Source organism: Micropterus salmoides, unplaced genomic scaffold (genome assembly GCF_014851395.1).
Source record: "Micropterus salmoides isolate LMB-PRFRI ecotype aquatic unplaced genomic scaffold, ASM1485139v1 Ms_hic_scaffold_5, whole genome shotgun sequence".
Taxonomy (NCBI): domain Eukaryota; kingdom Metazoa; phylum Chordata; class Actinopteri; order Centrarchiformes; family Centrarchidae; genus Micropterus; species Micropterus salmoides.
The window spans coordinates 30,251,702-30,279,510 of record NW_024044237.1 but is presented as its reverse complement, the minus strand read 5'-3'; the positions used below and the strand labels follow the sequence as shown (position 1 = coordinate 30,279,510).

Sequence of the window (27,809 nt, the reverse complement as noted above, 5' to 3'; positions counted from 1 at the left end):
TATTTAGTGACAACAAGCAGACATGATTGAAGTGATCGACCAGATTGTTGGTGTTGGAATCAGACAGGTGTTGGCTTTGGCTCTGAAAGAATGCGCAAAACTTTGAAACACTTTGTTCATTAAAGATGCGAGAACACACGAAGCTTGGTGAGGCGGCATGAGTAACAGGCAAATCGCAGCTAAAAACAATACATCTGTGGTCAGATATGGTCATGTCCACCAATTCCACAGAGGAAATGCTGACACCCAGGGTAAAAACCAAGTTACATAACACACACCGTGAGCCCTGCAGGCAGACTGGTCATGGAGGCCAAGGAGTCTACTGAAGCAGCCAGCACCGCGACCAACTGTGGGAATGGGACCAGATATAAAAACTGACTTTCCACACTGCTTTAAAAAGTTAAAAAGACGGTTAAAATCAGATTTTATCAGCTCAGACTGCTGAAGAGCTGTGTCATTTGTTCCCACATGGACTATCACTCTTGTGATGGAGGACGGGAGCGATGGCGTTAGGTCCTGGAGTTTTTTTAAAATGTCAGCTGTGGTGGCAGTGAGTGGTAGCGTTAAAGAAACGGATGTTTCTGGTTATGGAGTCACCAATTATTAGTGTGGTTGGGGAGAAAAGGGGACGAGGATATGCCGGTTGTGGGGTTCCAGAGCAGGACTGAGCAGAATCTGCTTCAACACTGCGTGCGGACTGAGGATGGAGTGTGTGAGCTGCCGAGTGTTGTGTTGGAGCAGCAGTAACAGACCTGAGAGAAGGGCTACCTGCCGGTGCAGGGTAGAGACGGCCTCCAGAGCATCTGAGCACAGTGTTGTCAAATGAAAAGATATAATCAAATATTTACAAAAATGTGAGGGGTGTACTGACTTTTGTGAGATTCTGTAGGTGATGGAGAATATGCACTGTACATATTAGTCAAGTAATCTTCTTCCTCTGCTCACCTAAACTTTTTTGTGGCTATTTGTTCCTTATTTGCCTGGAAACTTATAGATCAATGAATCCAACCCATCTTTTTGTGTGTATTTTGTGCTGAAATCAATACACCCTTAGTGGGCTTTCAGAGGTTGATGATGCAGAAACACAATTGATCCATTAATAAAACAGCCAAGTCCAATCCATACTGAACAAAAGAACGAACATTCGGCTACATGCATTCAGAGGCACACACACATACGCACACAGTATGCACAAAATGTATTTTTCGAATCTGGTGGGCCAAGCAATTGCCTGAATAATACATCAAAGGTCAATGATAATCAGGTGTCCTGTCATTGTACGTTTATTGAAGTAATTGCACTTGATCCATCTCTTCACCAAGAGTAGTCCCCCTCCACCTCCCTCATTGACCATCTCTTTATGTCCTATATCTCTGTCTTTCTCTCTGCTACTTGGGCCAAGTCACACCAGAAATTGGCTGGGCAAACTCCCTTTGCTTCTTGTCATGATTATATGGCGTAATAAATTATAGGAATATTCAAACAATGACTAGGACAGTTACTTTTGGAATTTGAAAAGGCATCACAGCATGAAACGAAAAGTAGAAATTCCTCTTATTACAGTAAAAGTAAATCTCACATAATAACTTGAATAATATGGATCATTGTCAGTGAAGGACAAACCAAAAAAAAAAACTTGCTAGAGCTACTCTCTACCTAGTTAGAAATTTGCCCATGAGAATCTATGTCTAATTCCATATTTTCATTGATTTTACATGCAAACAAGCCACTTCTAAAATCCGCCTTCTGTCTGAACACACAGTTAGGAATGCCCCTGTTTTTTGGCTATATCATATCAAGTAGCTAGTCTTAGCTTTTAGCTTGCATTTAGGAGAGTTTATAGGTAACGTCAAGCTAACATGTTTAATGCATGCTGTTACAGCTAACATTGGCTATAGAATTTCTCAATGTTTCGGTCATATTTATAAAGGTTGCTGCTAAGATTATATCGGGCATTTTTTGTGTATATTTCAAACTTGATAGACAGGACATGTGCAGGGGGTGGGGTATGAAAACTACTACTCTGTACAAAAATGATAATGTTAACAGCAGATCAGCTGCACAGATTAGTTCAACGTACACCATTGCTCACACTAATTTCTTAATGTATACGTGTTTGGTCCATAAAGGACTTGATTTCAGTCAAATATTCTGTTGTTACAGCATAAACATACATTCAAATATGTATTTTTGAATTTGAAAGCTAGAGGCACTGAGTCATTTTGTAATTCATAATCCGTTTCAATAATTAATATTTTTCACCATTCACTTTATACAATGCTGAACTCTTACGAACTTTACGAGTGCATACTGTAATGATGAAACAAATCAGCAAAAGCTCTAAACAGCACCACAAGATACTCTATATTTGTATTTCTAATGAAGCCATAGTGTCATTTCATATCATAATGAAAATTTCTGGGGTCAGTCGTAAAGCTTGTCCAATTTTCCCTCAGCTCCATGATAGTGCTGAAGTATGAGACATGGACAGCATGTCTTGCTACTCCCTGAAAATAAAAATCTTAAGCGTAGGATGTCTCTTCAACCTGGAGCAGAGAAAGTACATTGTGAGAGGCTGCAGCCTCACAGTGGGAGGTCTGTTTTCTCTCAATCTTCTCTCTTTCCACAGGGAGGGTGTGTGTGTGTGTGTGTGTGTGTGTGTGTGTGTGTGTAGGTTGAAGTCTGGGTCAGAGGCAGGTGGTAGAGTCACTTCTCATTGTCAGATCCCTCCACAGATTAAAAGAGCGAACTTACGCATTTTCATTTTTCAATAGCTTACACTCATCAAAACAGACCTCCTCAATTTGATAATGGCTTAGTTGAACCTTCCTTTATTATTAAGTGTGTTTAAGTGAAAGTGAAGTATGTTAATTCTCTGTATCTCTCAGCAACTCTGTTTATAAACCATCTTTATGCTATTATTTAATCATTGTAATCTGTAATTAAGCATCTTATTCTTCAAAGAATCTCTTGCCAGTAGCATATTAACACACTAGAGACAATGTAAACATTTTACCATTAATAATTTGAAACTGAGAAATAAGTGTGAATGAATGGAGGTGGTAGGGACAGGACATGTGAGTACATCCAATTAAAGATATTAAATCGCACAATAAATGTTACATAACGTGAAATGATCAATAGCTTCATTTAAAAACTGCTGTATAGGTGGTTTGTGCAGTACTTTACTATGACTCATATTTACATTTATTGTAGGACCGCAACCTTTAGTGGCCATATGACGGCAGCAAAGGTAGAAGTCAGGCAACTTAGTATAAAGAATGAGAACATAAATAAACACATGACTTTAACCAGGAAGACAGAAGTTTGCATGTGTGAAATTAAGTCAACGTTAACTTATTTAAAGTTAAGTTAAGCTATATGACTTACGAGAATCACGTAACACACTTATTTTAACCCAAACCACAATCTTTACCTAAACCTAACAAAGTAGTTGTTGTTGTTGTTGCCTAAACCTAATCAAACTGCAAATTTTTCACTATGAAAACCACTTGTTTAACGTCATGTGACTTACTACTACGTACTTAACATCCGCTACGCCTGTTGCTGGACTGGTACTTTCCAACAGTCATATATGTCATTAAGTAACAGTCATGTATGTTGTTTTGGGACAATTGACAATGGACCAATTTGGATGTCTAGGTATGAGGATGTGTTATATAGACACATGCTGCATACTGCAGTGACGTGCATACAGGTAGGAAAACAGTAACAAACCAAGCTTAATAAAGTATTTTATAAACAACTGCAATATCTCAAAAGTATGCAGCAGACAGTCTTACTCTTGAAAAGATGACATGTTGGAGAAGCAAGATTTTCATGTGACAGCAGTCAAATGTGAAGTCACAGCATCATTACACACAACTCAGAAGTGTGTGTGTGGGTGGAGGGGTCACAGACTTTCACAGCGTACCAAATATAGAAGTCTTGGTCTCTGGAGAGGCCATCAAGAGTCTCCTTTCTCCTTTTGCTCTGACCACTCCAGTTGATGAACCAGATGCAGAGGGGAATGCTTTGTTCCTTCACTGCCACAGAAGAAACACAGTGTGAATTTAAAATGACTTTTCTGTAAACAAGTGTTTATGCTGCTATCAGACATAGTAAATTTCCATAACTGAGAGATGATTCAGATTACAAAGAACAACATAATAGCTCAATGAGATCCATAAAATTTAAAAATGACAGTAAAAAGTCCTATTTTCTCCAAACATTGTGCATTGTAAAGAAAATGCCCCACACATGTTTGACACAGTGGAGCTCCTCACAAATAGTCTTTGTTTCCACTGATCACAAAATAAAATTGTGGTTGAGTTATGTTCATTTCACACTGCAAGAGCTACACATTATTTGTACCTGTGAAATTTGGGTTTCTGGGTTTTCGAAACTCAAGGGACTTTATAAAGTGTGTTCCCTGAAGTCACAAAATGACAGCTCACATTGGTTGTTCAATTGCCTAAATGGCTTTTTTTGCAATTATGGCAATTACCTGACAAGAACCTAGTGGCTGTGTATATTATGACTTGTCTGTCAGGAGCAATCATGGAAGTAATGCTATGTTACTATGATCCAGGAAACTGCTGTTCACATCTCCTTTCCTACCAATAAAGTTGGTTTCTTTTAACTAAGACTATGTATACTAATCTTAAAGCAGCTATGATAAATATTTTTACATTAACAATGCAACAATTTTAACATAACAATCTGTCCACCTGGCAAATGTAATCCCAATATTTTTTTAGCTCTGTTTTGGTCTCCACCAACTCTCGAGGGAAATATCTGGCTCATAAGCTGATAAATGCACCACTACGTTTTCAAGCTTGTCGCTAACTTTGTCTGTCTGCTGTTTGGTGCTGAGCAGGTGGTGTGCAGTGGATATGTCAAAATTCTTTACTGAAAACAGCTGCCTGCTGCCCCTAAAACAGGCACGGGCCAGTAAACTAAACCAATTAGTTCAAAGACACTAAAACACTCCATAAAGCTGAGGGGAACTGGAGTCAGGTGATAATTCTCTGTGGGTTTGTCTCTACAAATGATATTTTTCACAGTAGCCTGTTTATAAGAGCACAAAACATTACATTAACGCCACCCTCTCCCTACGAGTCTAAGCATTACTTGCAGTAGTTGCCTTAAGTGCAATTTATGCTTCTGCGTCAAATCGATGGCGTAGCCTCTGCGTAGCCCCCTACGCTACGCCGTAGCCTGACGTGCACCTCCTCAAAAATGTAACTACAAGTCGAGTCGACACGGACCGTAAGCTCTGTGATTGGTCGGCTGGGCAGCCTCGCAATGCCTCCGAGCCAACAGGAAGTGCCCGTGCTTTGAAGTAACTTTTACTAGCGGCCAAAACGGCGGCTGTAACACAGTGGATCAATAAATTTGACCGCCACAACTGGAGCGAAATGACTCATTTCACTATCAAAATGTGATTCATTAGGTCGATAACATTTGAAACTGCTACACCAGCCGCACGTTCACAATTTTACCCCCATTCACGTAAGCGGAGGGTTAAAACGGAAGTTAGCCTGCTCGGCCAGTAAAAGTCAACATAGTGGACGCTGTAGCGCTACTGCCCACTGGCGTTTGGGGGTGTAATTGCAGATTGACGGACGCACAAGTATAAATGCCTGGCTACGCACGTGCGACCCTACCCAGGAGTATAAATCAAGCTTTAGTTTCATTCTGTAAGTTTCACATCGCTGTGATGTTTCAACAGATGCTTCAATAATTTAAATGTAGAAATGTTCGCGGCTGAAAGCTTTTTGCTGGTCGCACAGAGTTTACAATAGACGACAATGTTCTTTGCATCTCAGACGGTGACACAGTTATGGCAGTAGCTACTCACAGCAGTGGAAAGAACACCTCTCTCCCTCGTTCTCCTTTCTTCCTTTATTTTTTGGCTATCAGCGGACATGAACAACAAAGTCCGGTGCCGTTGACCTGCTGCACAGTCGCGCATTCACGTGAAGGATGGTGCGTTCAGTAACACAGCGTTACTTGGATTAGTAACTGGAATAATATGAGGCTACTGTTTTAGAAAAGTAATTAGTCACTACTAGTTACTTGGAAAAGTAATAATATTACAGTACTGCCCAACACTTCAATGTTGATTACAACTTGACTTTAAGAAAAGGCCCACCTAATAGCTTTTCTCCAGAGCTTTCAAATGTCTCACTATCTTCATCAGCAGATGGAGTTTGCTCCTTTGTCATGGAGATTAGGCTTACTATATTTCTTTAACCAAAACGAGCATATTTTCTTATGTTACTTGCTCCCTAACAATAACCAAGTCATGTGTGTGTCTGAAGTGAATTAAACCTTAACCATAAGATCAGAAAAATAGTCATATGAATAATGTTTGTTTGTTTAAACATTTTGGAAGGAAGTGACAAACAATGCCACCCTGCCGGTAGGGTTGTTGGATCAGAAAACACTTATTTAATTTGCAGACTGCAGTGACAAACAATGTATTATGTTATTCAATTTGGAGTACTTGTTTCCTCTCTAATAAAATTAGAAGGGTGTGAAAGTTACAGTAACATGGTATTGCTTCAGCAGGTAAAATGTACAATTTTTCTTTTAATATATTTATATTTTATTTATATATATATTTGTTTTTCTCACAATGCTGTGCTCTGCATGAAATAATAATAAGGTGATGTATATAGTATCACATTTATCACAAATTATGTAAATCAATACAAATAAAAATACTATGACAAAAATCCGGCAACACTACTGTCAAACCTCTGCTTAAAGTGTATTATAGAATCATAGATGGAATAGCAGCCAACACATACAAAACATAAGCACAACATTCTCTGCATTAACTTTGATACTCACAAAAGTTTCTGTAGTGAATTTATCCCCGTGAATAGCTGTCCGTAAGTTCTTGGTAGTGCAATGTGGGGTGTTTGAAAGCTGGGCCTTTGTACACAGAGCCCAAGGGCAGTGAAGCATGGCTCTTTTAGAGTTTGATTTATAATTGAAAGCTGTGTTTACCTCAGTTCTCCAGCCTCCATAGCACAGAGAGTAAGTTCATAGCCTGATGAAGGAGGAACCCAGAAATTTAACCCATTAAAATAGGAATTTTTAGGGAACTTGCAGGAAGGGGCAAAGGTTGTGTCGGTCATAGAGCATGATGTTTACATTTGGTTGAACATTGTGTAGACTAGTGGTACTCTGAAAGGAGGGCAAGGACATGTTAAATTAAATCTGACAGCTGAGAAATTGACCACATCTTGGCTCTAACACGAGTGTTGCGGGAGATTATCTGGGCTGGTAGCTAATGAACAATCATTAAAATTGTTCTACTTTGTTTAATTACATATCACACACTGGCCATTTGGAGACATTCTGTGTACTGCTAAACTTATTGTATTATTGTCAGAGTAACTGCTACTATCAAAAAGGCTATACATACATATATATTTATATAGTATCGGTATTACGGTCTATTGAAGGCAAATACAGCCAACTATGTGACCATCAACATGAAAAACAGCATGACTGGTTCACAGAAATACAAAATACATTTGTAGATTTGTATTAAGTCCACCAGTGTGACTAGTACAGAAAATATGGGCTGAGGATGAGTATAAACCCTGCAACCAATAGATATTCCTGCTTTTCGTTTCACTTGTGGGTACAATAAGGAGCGTTTAGTCAAATTATTCTGTGTTATTGATTTTATTCCAAATTATCCTATGTTGTTTGTCTTTATTAAATGGGAATATCAGTTCATTATTGAAAAACTGGTGTACATTTGTTAGTTAGTTGAGAAACTTGCAGTAAATACATACAAAGGCAGCAAACTCTGCTATAAAACAGAATCCAAAGACTTGAATCAAGACATGAGTTCTTTCATTCCAAACACAAATTGCAAATTCCTTTTAATGGAATGAAAAAAGGTCCTCACAGATGATTACACCCACCCTGAATGTTGCTATTCTAAGTAAAATGCTCCAGATTGCTAATTAGCGATACTAATATTCAGTACTTTGATTTTCATGCAGGCAATCACTTCCTCAGAGTGGGCGTTATCTTTTTCCAAATGGTACATGTCTTAATTTGGAATTAGAGTAGTTATATTTGATACTGATTATGACACTGACTTTGTACACTAATCAGTTGGGTGTTTAAGCTTCTGTAGTTCTCAATAACAGATGCAGTATTGCCAGTTGGGGAGCAGACAATAACCCATATGCCTTTAGTCTACTTTACTGTGTTATTTCCTATGTTCAGCAAATGCAAGCACCACTTCCCCTGCAGTGCAAATAATGATCCATGTAAGAGATTATAAAGTATTCATGCATCCTCAAATGTTGCCAGCTCCATTACCTGTTCTGCTCTGTGGAGACATTCACAGTGAACAGTTAAACTGGATGGATTTAAAAAGTTCTCATCCCTGACCATGTATTACATAACCTCTGTAACTAATTTATAGTAGTTGACAATTTACAGTACATCCCCTGGCTCTCTTTTTCCACCTCTTTAACTGCATTAAGCTCTCTAAGTTTGCATAATTTCAGTTATGATAGCATTCATCTTGTGTAACAATTGTAACCTTGAGTCTAGATCCTCCCCTATAACTCCTGGAAAATATTGCATTTAATTATTAAATCATGTTTTTGCACAAATATTATTTATTTAAATTCTGCATTAAATTGTCTCTACAACCATGTAATAGCTTCCCATCTGTTTTGAAAGACTCAGCAGTGCCATTAGTGGCAAATGTGGAAAACTCCATCTGACTTCTACCCACAACAGCTCTGATTCTCCTCATTGAAGATGCAGACCTCGCAGAGACACTGGATCTTGAATCTTAGACATTATGGCCAGTTAGGGTAAGAATACTGATGTTTGTAAAAAATAAAAATAAAACATTTTAAAAAAGAAGGGGGGAAGTGGAGGCAATTTCCCTAATAATGCTTTATTTTTAATTGTAAACATCGACATTGTGGTCAATCTCATCATGAATAAATCAGGACACATGTGGTGACACTATTGACATAAATTTCAACGGTTAACTTTACTGTCTGCAGCAAAAGAAAAGAGGTTTACACGTTTGTATGGACCTGTCCTGAAGTCCAGCAATAACAGGTACATTCTTAAAATAGATGGCAATTCCCTTTAAAGGTGCCTTTTCAAACCTAGTTTAACGCCAGAGTTTCCATCCTTTCAAAATGTAGAGATCGCCATCATGTGGTTACTCTGTGCTCTACATCTAACCATTTTTTTTCTTCTTTGTTCTTTTGTTGTGAGCAGAGGTGATTGTGTAAGCAGCTTTGTGATTTTGTATTAAATATTACAAACAGCAGTATTTAAGTAAGGAGTATTTTGTAACTCCTCTACCTGTTTGTTATTGTAATCATCGTGTTTAATTGTTGTTTGTCATTTGGGGGGCCATGTATGATAAAGCTGAAGAAACATACTTTCCTTTTCTACTGTAATTTATTTCTAGCAGTATCATCAGATAATAATTTATAGCAGGATTACTGTTTTAGATACACATCAGTTGTCTAATTTCTAATAATCATATTATATATACATATATGATGTCAAACTGCTTACATATACTGTACTATGCTGACTTTGCTTGGGGGAAAGTAGTTTTTCCAACAACAGCTTGACAAAATATATAAAATCATTTATTCAACACATATTTTTTATCCTCCAATTCTTTGACCCACAAGTAATACTAGAGAGGATGAAGTATTTAACACTATTGGTTGAAATAGTCCAAACAAACTGAAAGCGCACACCCACATCTTTAGATTTTGCCATCTACCCTTGTGCTTTCCTTTTGATAAAAGATCTCTGTCATAAACTGAAGCTCTGACTTGATGCAGTAGCAGTCAGGCCTCGCTCTGATATGATCCAGGATTTCTCTGAGATCTTTAGCTCTTTGGTTCCTGTAGATCAGAACGACAAAGCAGCCAGAGGGGCTGAGGAGGTCCCATTTCTCCAGAGCTAGCAGGTCTGGAAGGTACTTCTGGGGGTCATGGTCCATCAGCACCAGATTGAACCCTTTACTAGTCCCTTGGTCAGGCTCAAGAAATGTAGGCAGTGTTGGGATGGCCTCGGCTGAGGTAGATGTCAACACCCGGAACTGCAAAGAATCAGAAGAGCACAGGAAAAGGGATTAAGATCCCTTAGTTGAATCATGGTTTCCTGTTATGAGTGGTGAGTTCCCTGGGCTACCTGGGAGTGTTTGAAGCCAGCTACAAGTATGATTTCCTCCCCTAGCTCTGCTGTGAGTGGGTCCAGCTCCACTGTGATCAGGCTGCCAGCAGGGGGCAGCAGACGCAGCAGTCTGACAGAACTGTAGCCACAATGCATCCCCAGCTCCAACACCAGGGAGGGATGGACACGCCTCACCACTTCATCTAGTGCCTCACCTGAAAGAGATGACAGGAACAGGGATGGTACATCTCTATATTGGCTCTGACCAGAAGTGTATAGTCATGTTGATGCAATCACACTTGAGTAAAATACTAAATTGCTAGTGTTACAGTTCATCTCAGGAGTTGCACATTTTTGAAGCAATAATCTGAGATTTTCAGCAGTGGAGCTAGGTAGCTACCTGCATTAAACTTTTTAGTGTAGTAGTGAGTACAAAAGTATTAGCATCAAAATAGCCAAAGTACAAAAAGTGCAAGTGCAAATTAAGCAGAATAGCCCATTTCAGAATCATATATATTACATTAATGGATTAAAATTTGTGATGCATTATTGTGTACATTAAAGCTGGTAAAGGCAGAGCTTATTATTTACTATGTATACTGCTGGGTAGCTTGTGAATGTCACCAAGGGGTCAATAAAGTCTTATCTTTATCCATAATAACACATCCTAACGTATTGTTTATTAAATGTTGTATTATTACTAAGAATCTGCAAAATAACTAGTAACTAAACACATAAATGTAGTGGAGTAAAAGGTACAATATTTTCCCTGGAATTGTAGTGGAACAGAAGTGTCAACTGGCATAAAATGGAAAAGCTCCAGTAAAGTAGGCTATAAGTACCTCGGTTTACGCCATGTATATTACAGAAGCAGAAAAAGGACCAAAGAAATCACAAAAACCATGTCAGCATTGGCCTGAACTCATATTAGTCAAACTTTCTCAGCTGTGTTGTTCATGTCACTGCACCAGAGATAGGTCCTCGAGTTGCCGAGTGACATTCAAGTCACAAATAAATCAACTTCAAACTCTTGCAACTCTTTTCTGTTGACTCCAGATTTGACTAGGGGTCTTAATAATGACTTACAAACAATAAGTCTTTCCCACTGTGAACATTTCTGTGATGCAAAGTTCCCAAATGCCCCAATGTATCAGTGTGCACCTGCCTACCACATGTAATAATAATAAAAATAAATTGAATTTGTATAGCGCTTTTCACAAACTCAACAATGTAACAATGAATCAAACACAATAAACTGTGCTGGTCTCAGTAGCTTCCACAGGATCTCTAAGTTTTAGCCTTTGGATAAAGGAACTTCAAATGACGTGTAATGTTAACAAAAAGACTCCGTTACACTTTAGCATCATGTTCCTGGAAACACATTCAAGCAGGAAAATGATCTTAACTGTTTGTTGTCTCGAGATAGTGTCAAATTCCCAGATTCAACTGCAAAGAAGTCTTATCCATTAGTTTTTTTAACCAATATTAAAACATGAGATTTGACTTGGATGCTAAATTAAAGACTTGTGTTTGTATTTTGTGACTCACTAACTTAATGCACTTGGTAAATAAAGTGATTCTAATGCATACTGACCAATCTGTGGGCTGATGCTGAGGGAGGGGTGTGTGTCAGTGTAAAGGTCAAAGGTCTCAAGGACACTGTCAACTTTGCCGTGGGTGCATTTGGAGAACACAAAGGCGTGGGTGTTCCTCACACACACTCTCCCTCGCACCAGCTTCAGTGCCCAGGCCAGAGCTCGATGGCACAGCATAGCAACTTTGACACGATAACAAATGGAAACCATGATGATGGCAGGAAGCAGTGGGACAGAAACGACCGTGAGCCACATTTCGAAAACTGTGGGGAAGACTAGGAGTCAGAACCTGCAGATGAAAGGAAAAAGTGACACATTTAGACTCACTTAGATTTTGTTATTCTAATTTTGATTTTGCTCATGAGTTCCTGGTCTTGGCTTATAATTTGGGAAAGAAAATAAATCAAAAGTTCAGAAACCACCCATATTTTCAGCAAATTATTTAGACAGACATGAACAGTCGTTTTCTCTGATTGTATGTTGGTTAAGAGGTAATTTAGAGAAAAACACAATTGTACAGAACAAATTCTGTATGTTCACATGGAAGAGTTGACTTTTCCCTGTTTCACAGTTAACTTCACTTGATTTTGAAATGGTAGCATTTGATAGCATTTGGGGACACTATATGCGTTTCTCCAGTTATTATGACAAGCCGTCATTACTATTGCTGGAGAGGAACAGCTAAAATAGTCAAACTGCCTGTGTGATACTCATTCATCAATCAATCAATCAATCAATCAAGTTTTATTTAAAGTGCAAAATCACCAAAAGACACGGTCTTATAATTATCGTCAACATTAAAGAGCGATACATGATTTGTATTCTTAAACTGGCAGCGATTTTAACAAAAATACACTGGCCTCTGGCACCCCCTGCAGACACAATATGGTACTTCTGTATCATATTGTGTCTGTTTTTAGAGGCCTGAGCCTCTAAAAATGTTTCAATTGCTAAATCATTAAAGGGGATGTCAAACTGAAACGCAGAGAGTATGTATGTTTAACTTACAATCAAATAATACAGCAAGTGCTTTAACTAAGTAAATCTGCTGTTAAACTGGAACAAAAACCTGCAGACACTCAGCCATGCTTCAAGAGTCCAACCAAAAAATATGAATTAGATTTGTGTAAAACAACTTTAGTTCTAGTTCTGATTCTGAAAACATTGTTTTGTGAGCTAAATGCATATCTTTGTAGTTCCATTAATATACTTCCCTTTACAGGCACTGAATACAATAATAAAAAAAAAAGAATGCTTTTTGTGACATACCACACATGATAAAATGGAACAATCCTGTTCAAGATAGACCCTTTCTGTTAAGAATTAGAGATACATATAATTAATATTAATAAGTTTTTAATTAGTTTTTATTTTTTTTATTAAAACCCTTCCAGGTTTTAATCTTAGTCATTTTTGTTTTTCTAGGCTTGATTTCTAGGCTACTGTCTCTTGGAACAAAAGTTGTAGTTTAAAATTGTAAAAAAAAAATATCCTGGATTTTCTTGTAACTTATTAAATGAGTTTTTACAAAGAAAATTCAAATTTTAACAAGGACATTAAACCTTGAGACAGAAGTACTATTATATTGGGAGTAGAGGTGTTATACTTGCCAAACTGCCCTGTTGCCTGTCCAGGTTAAGAGTGCCTCCTGTCAAACACAGATGGAACTGTCAAGAAGGTGAGCAGAATAATGAAAACAGCGAGCTGATACAGAAAAACTCAAAAAGATATTCTCTTTGACACAGATATTGTGGGACAAAGTTCACATGAAAGAAAACCACACAAAACTATTTTTGGTATCCAGGAAATAGAAGCCTGAGGAACAGAAGAAAGGAGTGGAGAGGGAATACACCCACCCACACATTATAAATGAGCACACAGTATGCCTGCCTGGGAAGCTCCTCCTAATGCTTTTCAGTACTGCAGCATTGTTCCACAGGAGGTCAGCAAAGATGTAAAAATATCACAAAGTCTGTGGATACCACATTGAATGCAGGTCCTGGAAAAGTCTTGATTGCTATCATCTAACCTTGGGGGCTCCTTCGGTATACAATATAGTTTCATAAAGGAATAACTTTGTTTTGTATAGTGCTTAAAAATGCTGAAACTGTGCGTGACCTTTCATTTTGAGAAATCTCCCTTATCATTCTGTGTTATCATTTCATTGAACAATGTGTGAATGAATGTGTTTCACTTTCAATACAGTTAATGTCTTTAAAAAGACATGGGCAAAACACCGCTGTACATGTGGCCTGATTGTGCATTCCATTAAACAAAACTGATCGTGTTTACAGGTGGGAAGCTGGTGAGATATCAAATTCCAATTTAAGATGCAGATCAGAGATTACAGAACAATGTTTCCTCAGGTTCACGTGCAAACATGCTCATGTTTTGTTGCCAGCTAGATGATCCTATTGAGCATTTGTCTGTGTTGAAGCATTAGCATTTCTAAAGCAAAAATTAGCAACACAATTTATTATGTCCCTCACTATAGCCTTGACAACAAACCTGACAGCTAAGATATAACTGATTTGTATATGAATTTACTATAACTATATATATATATACTATTATAGAGCAATTTTCTAATTCAGTCTAGCGCTATCTTTAAAATGCTGCAGATGGGCTCTACAGATTTTCACATCAACAATTTCATTGTTAATCTTTTTGTATAGGCCTGGTGGATGGAAACCGAGGTGAAATGGGTTGACTAACAAATCACAGAAAACTATAATTTGGACAAGAATCAAAATGATGCAAGTGATACGAGAATAGATTCAATAACAAAGATTAAAACCTTTACCAGCCTATATGGTATAATTGTCTTAACTGTTAATTGCCTCATAATGATTGATGACTGGAGGACAGAGTTGGCCCTTTTAGGTGCCTTTGCTCTAAATCAGTGAACTCTTTGCTCTCACAGTTGCCCCATATAGTGAAAGTGGGTGTAGGATCCCCAGTGTGTTGCTGCCCTCATTGGCTGCTGGTGAAGCGGTGCTGCTCTGTGTATTTTCGGCCACTAAAGCGTATCATACTGCGGTGTGCAAGTACTGTCAGTCTAGCTGCGTCAAGTTAGCCACGAACAGCTAGATTAAAACCGGAAGCAAAACTGTTTTGCAACCAAAATAAGAAACTTAAAAAATGGCTGGAGGAGTGGAAACCAATGGGCAGTAATAACCGTAAGAAGCGTCATTACAAGTCTAGATAAAGACATTAGTTAGAATGGCTGACAAAAGACAAACGCAAACAAAGTAGCCTATAAATGGAAATAAATAGCATAAAGTTTTTATTCACATTCATTCACAACCATTTATGATACTGGGTTGCCTTGCAAGTCATGGGTGATGTTTTCTTAAATGTGAACATAACCAAACCTTTGCAGACTACTCCCTTTCAAAGACATTTCCAAGTTCCATACAAATCCACCCAGTAGCAAAACATTTTGGGCTGTAGGCCTACATTAACAAATATTTTTTTATTAACAAATTTCTAAGTTTCATAGTTCTCATAACTTAGTTTTGTTCAGCCAAACAAACATTTAGTGGCATATGTAGAGTGTATGTCCGTCTCTCTTATCTTTATTAACTTATTTAATGAGTTCATATTTTAGTTAATTATACAAATCCAGCAAATAATCAATCTTGTACCGCCAAAATAAAGAAGCATATTCACTTTCCGGTTTCATTTGGTGTTGAGTTGCAACTTGAAAAACAAACAAAAAAACAAACAAATAACATTTGAATTGTGCAGGCCATTGCAATATTTTTTCATTTGTGTTGGACAAGTGAGTCTTTGGAGGATCTGGAAATGGTAGGCTAAGATTATGTTCAGTGTTGTGAAACAACCTAAATTACAGGGGTTGGTTACCTTTTAACCATAGCCTGTATATAACGTTAGCTTTTAACCTTAAGTTACTAATGTTTGAGAAACAACACGCTAAGTTATGTGACTCCAGTGTAAGTTAATCATTAGCCATTAACTAACATAACTTAAAAGATGAAATAACAACGATTAGCCACAGGACAGGCACGACATTGGGCTTTTAACGTTGGCTACTTTACGTTGAAAGTTTTAAAGTAGCGTAGCCTGGAGGTGAATTGCTAATGTTAACGTAACGTTACGTTACCTTCTCTTATTTCTGTCTCGACTTTTTCCAGGTTCCACCGCTCTCCAGTTTAACTTTAAAGCTAGCTAAATGTGCGGGTCCTTAGAAATGTTAACTCTTTCAATGTCAATCTTAACTAGTTATTCTTAATACATTAAGCAGTAAGATAGTATTGTCAGCTAACGCTAAAGTTAAGTTAACAAGAAAGTTAGCACTCAGTTTTCAGTAGACTGGCTATACGTTAAACATAAGAAAATGATTCAAATTACAGGGTATTTAAAGGATGGGATAGAAACTGTCTCGGATACGGCATGTGTTGTAATCCTATATAAAAAAAAGATTGTAATATTGTGTGAAATTTGAGTATAGGTGCATTTACCATAAAGTTCAGAATACGTGTGCACTCCAAATTTAGGTGCGGCTGCCTTGACAGGAGTTACGGTTCAGCACCGCAGTAATGAGGCACTTTGTTCCTCGACTAAAGCTTTTATTTTGATCCGTCACACCGGAAGCCCTGTAAGTGACTCTGGCTGACTAGACGCTGGTTGTCTGCCTAGACTCCAACAGGAGCGATACCGTAGAGCAGGAACTGGTTCGTTCGCCTCGCCGGTGCTGCTGCTGCTACTGCAACACCTACAACCGACGGAGGAGAACGGGCTGACTGACAGGGTTCCCGACTAATTTTGGTGGAATAACGCTGTACTGAGCTGCTTTTACACATTTTTACAGGCTTTAATAGTTGGAGAGAAGAGCCTCTTCGCCAATGGCAAGTCCGGTTGCAGACATAGAACCGTCTCATCAGCATCACCCTGTGACCGAGTCGGCCGCAGACTCCGCATTTCAGGAGGCGCAGAAATGGATAGAGGTGAGTACTAACACAAGAGTGCAAATATTGTATTAACTCCTCAGTACTTCGCTTCCCTTTCGCGCAGGTGTTTTGTTGACATTGTGTGCTCTTAGTTACTGGCCTGCAGCCGATACCTGCAGCTTATTGGTTTTTATTGCTTCGTCACCTGTTGAAATGTGACTCAGTCGGCAAAAATCTGACTCAGATTCTGACGAAAAATCCCGATTATATTTCCCTGAAGTTCCTGTGTGAGTTACGGTGGGCCTTTTGCTTAGTGCACTAATGCGTTATCGCCAACATGTTGAATTTATTGGTATTTTAATCTTCTGCACTATAACATTCCTATTATAATTCACCTCTGAGGAACTCAGTGCTGTGTTAGTAACTACCAACATAGAAAGTATTTTTTAACCTCTATAGACATAACTTAACTACAGTAATACCTTACTAAAAAAGATGTTGCAAATATGTGTACTAGACGCTCCTAAATGTTGCAGTAGGCTTTCAGTTGTTTTTGGTGAAGGCCATTGTACAGTAGCTGTGGCTGCCGTGGGGCCTGGTGCATGTTTGGCTGAAAACAATGAATGCATCATGTGGAATGGATTTTTGCCTCATTGCGAGCCTGTTGAACAATAATCACACAAACGAGGTTTTGTTCTGGGAGAATTTCAATCACGACACTTGCCTGCCCCCATTGCATTTGACTCTGTCATCCTGCAGTGAGCTGTCCTCTTGTCAGCCTTCAAAACACTGATGCCTGTCTGATTATCTGTTGCATATTGGTGTAAGGCCCTCTCAGCTTTGCAGGTTTACATAAAGGCTTAAAAATCTGATTTAAAGCCCACTGTTGCACAAAGCGTTTTATAAATGGAGTGATTCAGTGTACCAGGGGTGTTGGTAAGGATTCTCTCTACACAGAAGTGGACTGCAAGCCCCCCCCATACATGTACCTCATTTACCAAATCATTGGCACTTTGAATGCATGGCCTTTGTATGCTACCCTTATAACCTTACTTAACTTAATTAGCAGTTAGAACCATGCTCAGTCATCGCCTGTTTACAAAACAAAAGGTTGATAGGACTGAAACAATTAGTCGATTTGTCAGTTGACACAAACAAGCATTGTGGTATTTGTTTCTGCATATTTACTGGTTTCCTGTACAAAACAAGAAGCTAGGGAGGGACTTGTTGTGGATACTGATTGGCGTCTAAAGTAGCCAATAACAGACTGTGCGTTAGGCCCCTCTGCCATGCAAACTCTGTGCAGACTGGGAGCTCCCCGTGAGTAAACACAGCGGCCAAACTGGGACCGAATACGGCCTCTGAGACTGAAGCAGGCATGTTTGATGACAAGGAGTACAGTACTGTGGTGGTTTTCTTGCCAGATTTAGCTTTTGGCACCCCGGGGCTGAGCCAGCTAATGGTTAGCTGCACGCCTAGCCAAGCTAACTAGCTAAAGACAGGTACAGTTAGCAGTAGTGAGCGGTGTATCAAAAAGTAAAGCTATCTTATCCATCAGGAAACTCCGTAAATCAGCACAGTACTACATTCCCTGTCTGTCACGGAGGCTGTGTTCGGTCCTGGGTCCTGTTCAGTCCTGCCCCGGGTCTGAAAATCTCTTCCTCCTGTGCTAGAGGCAGGGTTGGACTGGTAATCTGGCAAATGCCCCGTGGGCCGACGCACCTTCTGGGCCGGTGTAACGTAAATTATGTATTTATATAACTGTATTTAAATAATGGGCCAACGACTGGCCCAAAAATCATGGACAACGGTTCATTTTCTATACTGACACTGGGCCGGCCCAATCACATCTCTTACTAGCCCCCACCCCCTCTGCTCTCTGTTTCTTGCGTTACGCCCTCCCCAAAAGAATCTTCAGAGGGCTGCCGCAAAATGTGCTAAAACAACCGATATGTTGCTACCGAGGCCGCTGTAGCTTTAACATGAGCTGCAGTACCCTGCATAGTGCAGGCACAGGCACTTGAAGGAGTAAAGGAGAGCTGTGGCCCCTCTCAGGCAGAGGAGGAGGCGTGTGTTTAGCGAGTGACAAAGTGACAGAGCCAAGTGAGAAAGCAGTAGGAGAGAGGAGGTGAAACAGTAAGCATGTGTAGCTCAACCTGTAGGGAGGGCAGGGAGGGAGGGTCATTTTCACTGGGGACGCTGGGAACATGTAGGCTACCCACCACTTTTTTAAAGCATTTGTTAAAAATGTTCTGAAAAATTGCTTACACCAAGAAATGTTAAAAATGCTATGAAAAAGGTTTATTTGCACAGTAAGCCTGCACTGCAATCTAAATATAGAAGAAAACTCTTGTGTTGTCTTGTCATAGCCCCAATCTTGTACAAAGTTGCGTCTCATGGGCTAAGTGTTTAAATGGAAGGATGGTGTATTGGTGAGGGGTGTCCGACATTTTGGTGGGCCACCTGGGCCAAAAATGCCAGGGCTGATTTTTTTGTCCCAGTCATTCCCACACTTAACCATGGTGCTTTGAGCTTCCAGTCTGGACAGAGTCAGCAAATATGACCACTTGCTGCAAAGGTAGCAGCAGTTAGCGATTTATTTATTCATTTAGCTGACGCTTTTATCCAAAGCTACATGTCAGAGGTCGCACGCCTCTGGAGCAACTAGGGGTTAAGTGTCTTGCTCAGGGACACTATGGTGGATGTCTCACAGTGGGAATTGAACCCAGGTCTCCCACACCAAAGGCAAGCATCTTATCTATGCGCCATCACCACCCACATAAAGATATGTTTCCATCAAGAAACTCCATAAATCAACAAGGGTTGAGACAGAGCAGCTGGAGGACATAAGAGGGGAAACCAGAAAATATTTTCTCCATAAAATATGTTCAGTTTCACCAGAATCAGTGAATAAAGTTGTGTTTGTGTTCAAGTTATAAAGTTGTGTTATTGTACAGTGATCAATGATGCCTGGCCTGCCCCCAGAAACACAATTTGTCACACAAGTGTATTATTATAAACTAAATCCCATTATAAAACGTAAAAGTTTTAAACATAAGTATTAGGTAGAAAATATACGTGCTTTAGTGTACCAACATTGTCGTAATGTCATCTATGTAGCATTTTTAACTGTTTAGCTGTTTCTCTAGTTTGATCCAGCTTTGTATTTGTATTTTCCACTGTTGAACGATTATTAATAATGTAGAATGAATACTGAACATGAATGATTTGTAACTCTTTAAAAAAGCTGCATGGTATTGGTTCAGTATTATTCTTTGATGACATTTGTAGATAGGTACATATTTTATAGATCCTGTGTGTCACCTAATTTAAACATCGGAATAACAGCAGAATAAAAATACAATTAATTACTTGAAACCAGGTATTTCTAACAAGATTTTCCTGTTCAGCACCTGCACTCTTAATATAATGCCAGTGTCAATATCAGCATGAATAGAAGAAATAACCTCTTATTTATTTAATCTTTTTTTTTACCATCGACTACCACAATACATTTGTATTGCACAGACTGTTCCACCTATCATTTATGGTAACCTATGTAATGCATCAAAAAGTCAGATTTCTCATTGCTGCAACTTGACTGACTGCCTCTGTATTACCAAGAAGACAAAATAAATTTATATACACTAAAGAGTGTGTAAAACATGTCTGTTGTGTTTTTTTTATAGTTTGAGACTAGTATATTGTGATTTGTTTTTAACTCTGATTATCTTACTAACATATTGATATGTAGCCTATTCACCTGTAGTTATTACCATAATGTGTTGTATTAATCTAAGTGTATTACATCTTAAAGTAATATCAAAAATGACAGATCCTCTTGTGTCAGGCTCCATAACAGGCCTATTTAGCAACACCAATGTCCTTGGAGGCACATATCAAATCTTTAAAAAGCCACTACTGGCCTAGAATCACTGAGGCAGATCAGGAATGAGAGCTGAAAAGGCAGGAGTGAAGTGATACCACTTCCGTGTTGTTGTTCCTCTATCACTCTTCCCCCCGTGGGAACTGATTTCATTACTCATACACCTGGTGACAGTCCTTCAGTCACCTCATGTAACCAGAGACAGGTCTTTGGTTCCTGAATGAATAGAACAGCTTAAAGCCTCAGTTAGCATCCCAACGGCCGGTGTTTGACTGCTTATATTATATATTATATTAGTTAGGCTAATGGTTATAACAACAGGTCCCCAGTTTGCCATGTATTGTCAGTGCCAAATCCAAACGTGCAAAGAAACTCCTGCAAGCATGAGGACTTGTGTGCTGATATCCTTAATTGGAAACTAAAGATTCACTGTCTTTGCCTATCATTTGCCCTCTTTGTTTGTTTCATTTTAGGTTTATAGTTTTAGCTGTTAATAATAATTGTAACTGTTTATATTTTGTCAAAGATCCATATGTGCAAGATGTTGACTGAAAAGGCATACATCTCAATCTTCCTACCTTCCAAAGGTGTGCCAATTATATTTTAACAATATTCCATGTTGCACATACAATAAAAGAATCAGATAACAGACATGTCTTGCAGAAGCAAATTAGATCACTTCCTTGTGCTAATTTAGAGCCTGTCCACACCAAGTGTGTTTAGGGTGATTTTTTTTTAATAACCTGGAACAGTTATTCTTCAATTTTGATTTGTTTTGGCAGGTGATAAAAACTCTGCTCTGCCCTAGCTAACCACACAGAGGCCCTTGAAACTGCTGTTGAAAAGCAGATTTATGCTTCTCTGTGAATGTGTTATGGTGGTTCCGCCATAGTTGCATCCGGGGTAGAAAGTGATTCATAGTTCAGCATAAGATTTTACACTGTAGATTGCTGTAGCACAAAAAAAACAGGGTTTGCACTGTAAGTGACTTTGCTAGATGAGAAAATGTAGATTTATTTAGTGGTGCTGAAATGGAGAGATAAGTGAATCCTCAACTTGCTTCATGTTTTCTTCATTATCAGTTTTGAAAATATGTAGGATATTAACCTTCTCTGACCAATCACAGTTGTAGTGGTTTCCACACAGTATTGCCATCACCCAGACACACGGCTCCAGTACATTTTCCCACTTGGACCAAAGATAATCTTTGACTAGGAGGATATTTCAACTGGAACGCCCCCTGAAGTCTGATTTCCAACTCTGACCTCAAAATCCAAGATGGCTGATCCACATCAACAGTAAGGTTAAAAAGCTGTAATAATATACTGCTTACTTGTACTTATATTTGCACATATCACGCAGTCATACACGCAGTACTGTCTAACTTCTATCTGTGAAAATGTTGCTACAGTGTTTGTATGTGCAAAATACCGCATAATGTGATGTAATCAACTGGTATTGCTAATAATTCTGAGGTAAATGTAACGCAGAATTATTGTCCACGTTGAATTACAAATGTCAGCATGGCAATTGAGCTCCAGGCCTGTCTGTAAAGCACAAAACCTTGATGAAGCATTCATGCCACTCATTACTTCCTTGCCCGCCGTGTCCTTTCACTATCTTGTCAGTAACGCTGTCACTAATGATGGTGTTTAGGCTCCTCTGAACTTCAGAAGAAAGCGACTAGCCCTTTTGATGAGGCTAGAAAACTTCAGTTGGTTAGTTGATTGATTTGTGTCATAGAGCCAGAGGGTGTTTGTCGGAACGGAAACCCAATGAAAATATCTGTTCCCAGCACACATCTTAGTGGTTTGATGAATTGTCTTTCTTCTGAATGGTGGTAGAAGACTGTTTTGCTGTTGGCAAATTCATATCAAAGTACTTCTGTGAGAGAAAAACTTAGAGTTGCGCAATTTCATCACTTGCCTTGTTAGACCTTTCTGGAGGAAAAACAACCCACTGACAAATAGTACGTATGCATTGGAACAAATGGAAAATGTTTTGATAATGTAACCAAACACTTATTCATTTTTTTATCCAAATCAACTTACAATTGCTATATATGTTATACACCTCTGGAGCAACTCGGGGTTAAGTGATACATTGGTATCTCACAGTGGATTTGAACCCCGATCTCTTACACCAAAGGCATGTGTCTTTACGTTGTGCCATCACCACCCTGCTTGAAAAGAAAAGCAAACTTAGTGTGGAACGTGAAATCTAATATGCTATCTGTTTTACACAAAGCAAATTATGAGAAATTGACTTAAGTATTTTATGTTGATTGCTGGTTTTCCTTGGGGAGTCAATCAAATTGTTGCCAGAGAAGCTTGTACAGCTAAGAATACACTACATGATTTAAAGAGGTCAAATTATACAGATTTTCAGGTTCACAAATTTATTAGTGTGTTGTACCAGAATAGGTTTACATGGTAAAACACCATATTTTTGTCATACTGCACATTGCTGCAGTGCCTCAATGGGCTGATTTTTTAGCAGTACAGACTGAATTTGAATCATTTAGAACTAAATTTGAATTGCTCAACTTGGATAATTGCATTAAAAAAGTGTTTCAGTTCACATTCATAATATCACATTAAGTTTCAAGTTTATTGTAATTCAATTTCAAACTAATAAATTCATGTTCAAGTTGATTTTTGAGTTTTGTAATGCAGTTATTCAAGCTGAGCAATTCAAATTCAGTTCTAAATGATTCAAATTCAGTCTGTACTGATAAAAAAATCAGCCCGTATACCTCTTTTCACCATGTGTTGATGAACTCCATTGAGTTAGTCATCTCACTTCTATTCAATCTTTGTTAGCAGTTGCACATGCGCAGTTCTTGGGTAAGGACTGCTTGCCAATCAGATGCAGAGTAGGGCAGGTCCTGACAAGCAAGGGAGTGTGATCCAAAACAAAGGACCTCAGCTGGTAATCTGGCTTTGGTTCAGTCTTAGATGTTTGAGCCCGAGTCTGATTCCCAAAACACAGGCAGAACAACGCAAACGAGCTTTGCAACCTAGACTGGAGCAAGAAGAGTGGTAAGTTATTAATTTGTAACAAATTTATCTTTAATACTTTTACTGTGCACTGTCTCTTTATCACAGTAAAAACTTTATGTCCATTGACTGCCTGGATGGTCTAATGTTTGGTAGAGAGGAGGGGGGGGGAGGGGAGGCAGCGGGCGGACGTCTTGTCACTGTGTGCTGCAGCTCAGTGTGTTTGAGGGCGTGCCACACTAGCTGCTAGACGAGCGTTATGATGCCTGTTACATAGTGACGCAGGTACATTACGGAAGTAAAGGCCAGACTACAATCGAGTTGTTTTCAGGTAGTTCAGGAGCAGTGTCTGTGGGAGATGGTATGACCTCTTTAAAACCTACTTAAAACTAAGACTTTGCTGTGACAACGGAGTCTGCACAAAAGGGCAGGTCTTCTCGGACTGTCTCTGCACATGAACTTGTCGTTTGTGAGTGTAGTTTATTCAAATTTATTTCTCTGTGTATAGTTGTAACGATCCATAAGATATTCAGTTTACTATGTATGACAAATATAAACAGCAAGCTGGAACCAGAGAAATTGTAACAATTCTTCTTGCTATTTTTTTATTTTATATACATTAATCGATAATCAAAATAGTTACCTACCAGAACCATATAAAAACAATCATAATTTACAGATGTAATCTTGATAAATAATGGTCAGTGTGTTCTTCTCTGTGCCAGCATATCAAGATTTGTGTAGAAAATGTCTCAATTTGATTTTAACAGTGTGTTGTCTTTGCATACGTTTTGCAATAACTCCATTAGTTGTCTGAAGATGGCGCTCAGCCTCTTGTTACCATAGCTGCATTATGTGCCAAAAATGTATAATGTAAATAATTTTTGCCAGCAATTGTCCAAGTTCTCATAACTTGTTTACTGTCTCTTCTTTATTTATATTATTATATATATTACGTGATATCATTGCACCCAACAGTCAAATCACCAGACTGATCCATGTTATTAAATTCAGCATAGATAGGACAATGGAAATGTAATCCTCATTCTGCTTTTCAAAGCATACACTTTTGGAGATTGAATCCTCATTCTGCTGAACCCGGAATCCAACTTTACTTTGTATTTGTTATTTTAAGTTGTAACTGAATTAGAAAGACATATTTTTCTAAGGCATAAATCGTGTAGGGGCCCATTCAAAGGGGCAATGGAAGACATCCAAAAGACACTAGATTACACTGCTAAACAGGTTTCAGTACCTACCTAATCTGACTGGAATGAGACAGTATGTCAGGTTAATGTGCCAAACAGGACTAGACTTGATGACAGCTCCTGGTGTTTGCTATGGAAACTTGGAGTTAAGGAGCCAGGAAATGATGAACCAATCTAAGCAAATGGGGCAAAGAGGGTAATAGTTGCCAAGAACCCAAAGAGTTTTAACACTGATGATGATTCTCACCCATTGTAAGAACAATATGTCATCTGTCCACACTTTCATGTCCAGTTTGGTGTAAGATGCATTACAGTTTTTTTTGCAAAAGAGGTTATATGAATAACCGTATATTATGTCAACAGTTTACCACTAGATCAAAGTTTTGCGATTGGGTCGGATTTGGTTGAAATTCTGTTTTGAATGCTGTGTGGAACAAAACGGTCATCAACAGTGTGCTGTTATCGCTGAGCAAACTAAGTTGTCAGAGTACATAACTGACATCAATCATCATTAAAATGAAAGAGAATGTGATCCCATGTGGAGATGTCAAAGAAAGAGACAGTGATATATGAATTTCAATGTGTTCATGTAGTCTTTGCAAACAGTTCTGTTTGCAATATAAAATTGTTTAGATTAGTAATCAGAGCACCTTAAATTTGAGCAGCAGCTTATTGACATCCTCGAAACTGTGCTGTTTGGATCATAATGCTTGAACTCCAATATTAAAGCGATCTTTTCAAGCTGACTCATACTGCAGTTCTAATTGCTAATAATCATGAAATGAATTGCCTTTTGTAGCTGCCTACTTCATAGTTCTTTTTGTTCATTTTAAGTACATTTTGTTATTTGCTTCACAGACACTGTTGATATAAGCACATAAAACCATCACCATCCCTGTCTGATTTTAAAAGAACATCACAATAGCCTGGTGTGTAGTGAAATCGACACCTGAAGTGACACACGTTGCTCTGAATAAGAGGATGATCTTGATACCTGCACCATATATTTTGCTTTGTTTGGAATCTGCCCCAAAGGCTCTTTTCCTTGTTGGATGTCATGACACCAATAGAAAATGAGAAATGCAATGCAACACACCCCTCTGTTATTGGCCCCGGGCTGTTTTTGAAAGTCAGCGCCATGTGCACAGAAAGATCTCCTTTTTCCCAAAGTACATGAGATGCACTGCTATGACTACAAGCCATGGATGAATGTTATTTTAGAAGGAAGCATCTGTCAGAGAAGGGTTTAGGCTAGATTGAGGATGTCCCTACCATCACTCACCTTAATGCTCTGATGAGCTGGAAATCCATGGGCTGCCAAAAACCCCCACCCTTCCCCACTGTGCAGCTATTATTCCAGCATGAAAATGAATTTGAAACATGGACAGGATTAATTTCAGCTGCCAAAGTCTTTCTCTTGGTTCTTCTGCATTCAAAGCTAAATTTAGGACATCTGTTGTCAGTGTGGTTTGTTGTCGTTGTCAAATACAGCCATATTTAAGCTATTTGGATACAATGGAAAATGAGTGTGTGTTTACAAGATAAGGGTTGCAATGTAAAGATAGTTTATTTCTTTTTTAATGAATCCTACAGGAGAGAGTATTGATACTCAAATTTAGCCGTTGTCATCAACACAAGATGTCACTAATCGGGATCTTTAATAGACTCAAAAACTATGTTTGTACACCCAAACACTTATCCTTGTTAAATATGCCTTATAAGCCACAGTCATTTATGTTGCCTGAATTAAACCATTGCAAGAGCTATTGATTGAACAAATCACAGCATAACCATCTATGTTCTGCTTAGCTGAGCTGTAGCAAAATTGGATGCATGTTGTTTTTACAATGTGATTGAAGCTCCTTCTTTGCCAGTACATAAATCAGCACCACACAGCTTCACATGAGAAATCCTTGAAAGTAAGATGCTAATTACTAATTCTGTGGTTATGATCTTCTTAATCTTAGCAAAAGCCATCTGTCCTCTCCGGGTGAAGCAGGGAAAGGCGCTGGCGTGTTGACACCGTGGTATTAGTGAAACAAGAACAAGGGATTAGATGTTTCAAAGAAGCAGGTTGATGATCCTGTCATTACACTATTTTCTGTTATTTCAGGCACTTAATAAAAGTATTTTGTCAAATTCCAACTTTAACTTTAACATGTTTGGATATGGTCAAATGCTTGTTGTTGTCTGTTGATCAGAATTGGGCAGGTTGGAAAGAGGATCTCATGGCATACAAACAAAAATCCATGTCCATCCATGTAGTAAGAAAATAATGTCATTGTCAGCAAATGCCTGCTAGTCTGGGTCCAGATGGGTCTTTATGAACACACACGCATGTTGGGGTTAGAGGGGATCATGTGACGGATTACCAAAGTAGATGGGAGATTAGCCCCCTCCCTTTTCACTATGTTTCTGTGTTTGTACCTTTGTTTTCATGCAGTCACTGAGGAAACATGCATCCACTCATGGTAACCTCATCTTCTGTAGTTTCTGGAAACCCACTGTATAAATCAGTATAAAACATTTTCCAATGATTTCCAATGATGACCAGGGTTTCCTTGTTTCTCTATTTTCTGTAGTTGATCTTGAAGGCAACATCACTGATCATTAGCCATTCTGCTGTTCATGTGTGTCCTGCCTGTAGGTAATTCATTTAATGCCCTGCATCTCAAGGAGCTTTATAATAAAGTTGTGGATTTGTTGGCTGCAGTTCACTTCCAATAAGGGCAAAGTGAATATTTGAAAGCTTCACTCCCAATAAGGGCAAAGTGGATAATTGATATCTATACTTGCCAAAGTAAACGCACGTATGAAATGTGCTCTTGTGACACATGGAGGAAAAGAAAAGCCAAATGGCTTAACTTATCTAGTAAAACGTGCATGTACTTAATTTAACAACCAAATATATTCAAATAAAGTAGTCCACTGGACTAGGTGAAAGCAACTTCCAGTTAGGTTAACTTATGACAAATAAACGTATTCTTACAAAATGGCTATTTTTT

At 38.6% G+C, this 27,809-nt stretch overlaps 2 protein-coding genes across 6 annotated transcripts in view; one reads left to right on the top strand and one right to left on the bottom strand.

The window, feature by feature from the left end:
• Positions 1-8,946: 8,946 nt before the first annotated feature.
• LOC119888919 (catechol O-methyltransferase-like) lies at positions 8,947-12,082 on the bottom strand. The gene is made up of 3 exons (XM_038699712.1): positions 11,798-12,082; positions 10,222-10,418; positions 8,947-10,129 (listed from the first exon to the last, which is right to left on the bottom strand). The coding sequence occupies exons 1-3, from the start codon at positions 12,051-12,053 to the stop codon at positions 9,791-9,793; spliced, it is 792 nt and encodes a 263-aa protein (XP_038555640.1). The 5' UTR covers positions 12,054-12,082; the 3' UTR covers positions 8,947-9,790.
• A 4,382-nt stretch (positions 12,083-16,464) lies between these two features.
• Positions 16,465-27,809, top strand: part of LOC119888525 (LIM and calponin homology domains-containing protein 1-like) — a 98,115-nt gene continuing 86,770 nt past the window's right edge. For 3 of the 5 annotated variants that reach the window (XM_038699118.1, XM_038699119.1, XM_038699117.1), the window contains exon 1: positions 16,466-16,768. In XM_038699118.1, coding sequence (XP_038555046.1) covers positions 16,667-16,768 — 102 coding nt within the window. In that variant the 5' untranslated portion in view covers positions 16,466-16,666. Of the gene's footprint in view, positions 16,769-27,809 lie in introns of all 5 variants that reach the window. The other 2 variants (XM_038699121.1, XM_038699122.1) reach the window with 2 other exon arrangements.

What these genes read in the sequence shown, in the direction of transcription:
- LOC119888919 (XM_038699712.1), bottom strand. Translation starts at nt 12,053, where the DNA reads ATGTGGCTCACGGTCGTTTCTGTCCCACTGCTTCCTGCCATCATCATG. An exon ending in CAGCATCAGCCCACAGATTG is followed by an intron (nt 10,419 to 11,797) that starts GTCAGTATGCAT and finishes CATCTCTTTCAG; the next exon opens with GTGAGGCACTAGATGAAGTG. An exon ending in CTGGCTTCAAACACTCCCAG is followed by an intron (nt 10,130 to 10,221) that starts GTAGCCCAGGGA and finishes GATTCTTTGCAG; the next exon opens with TTCCGGGTGTTGACATCTAC.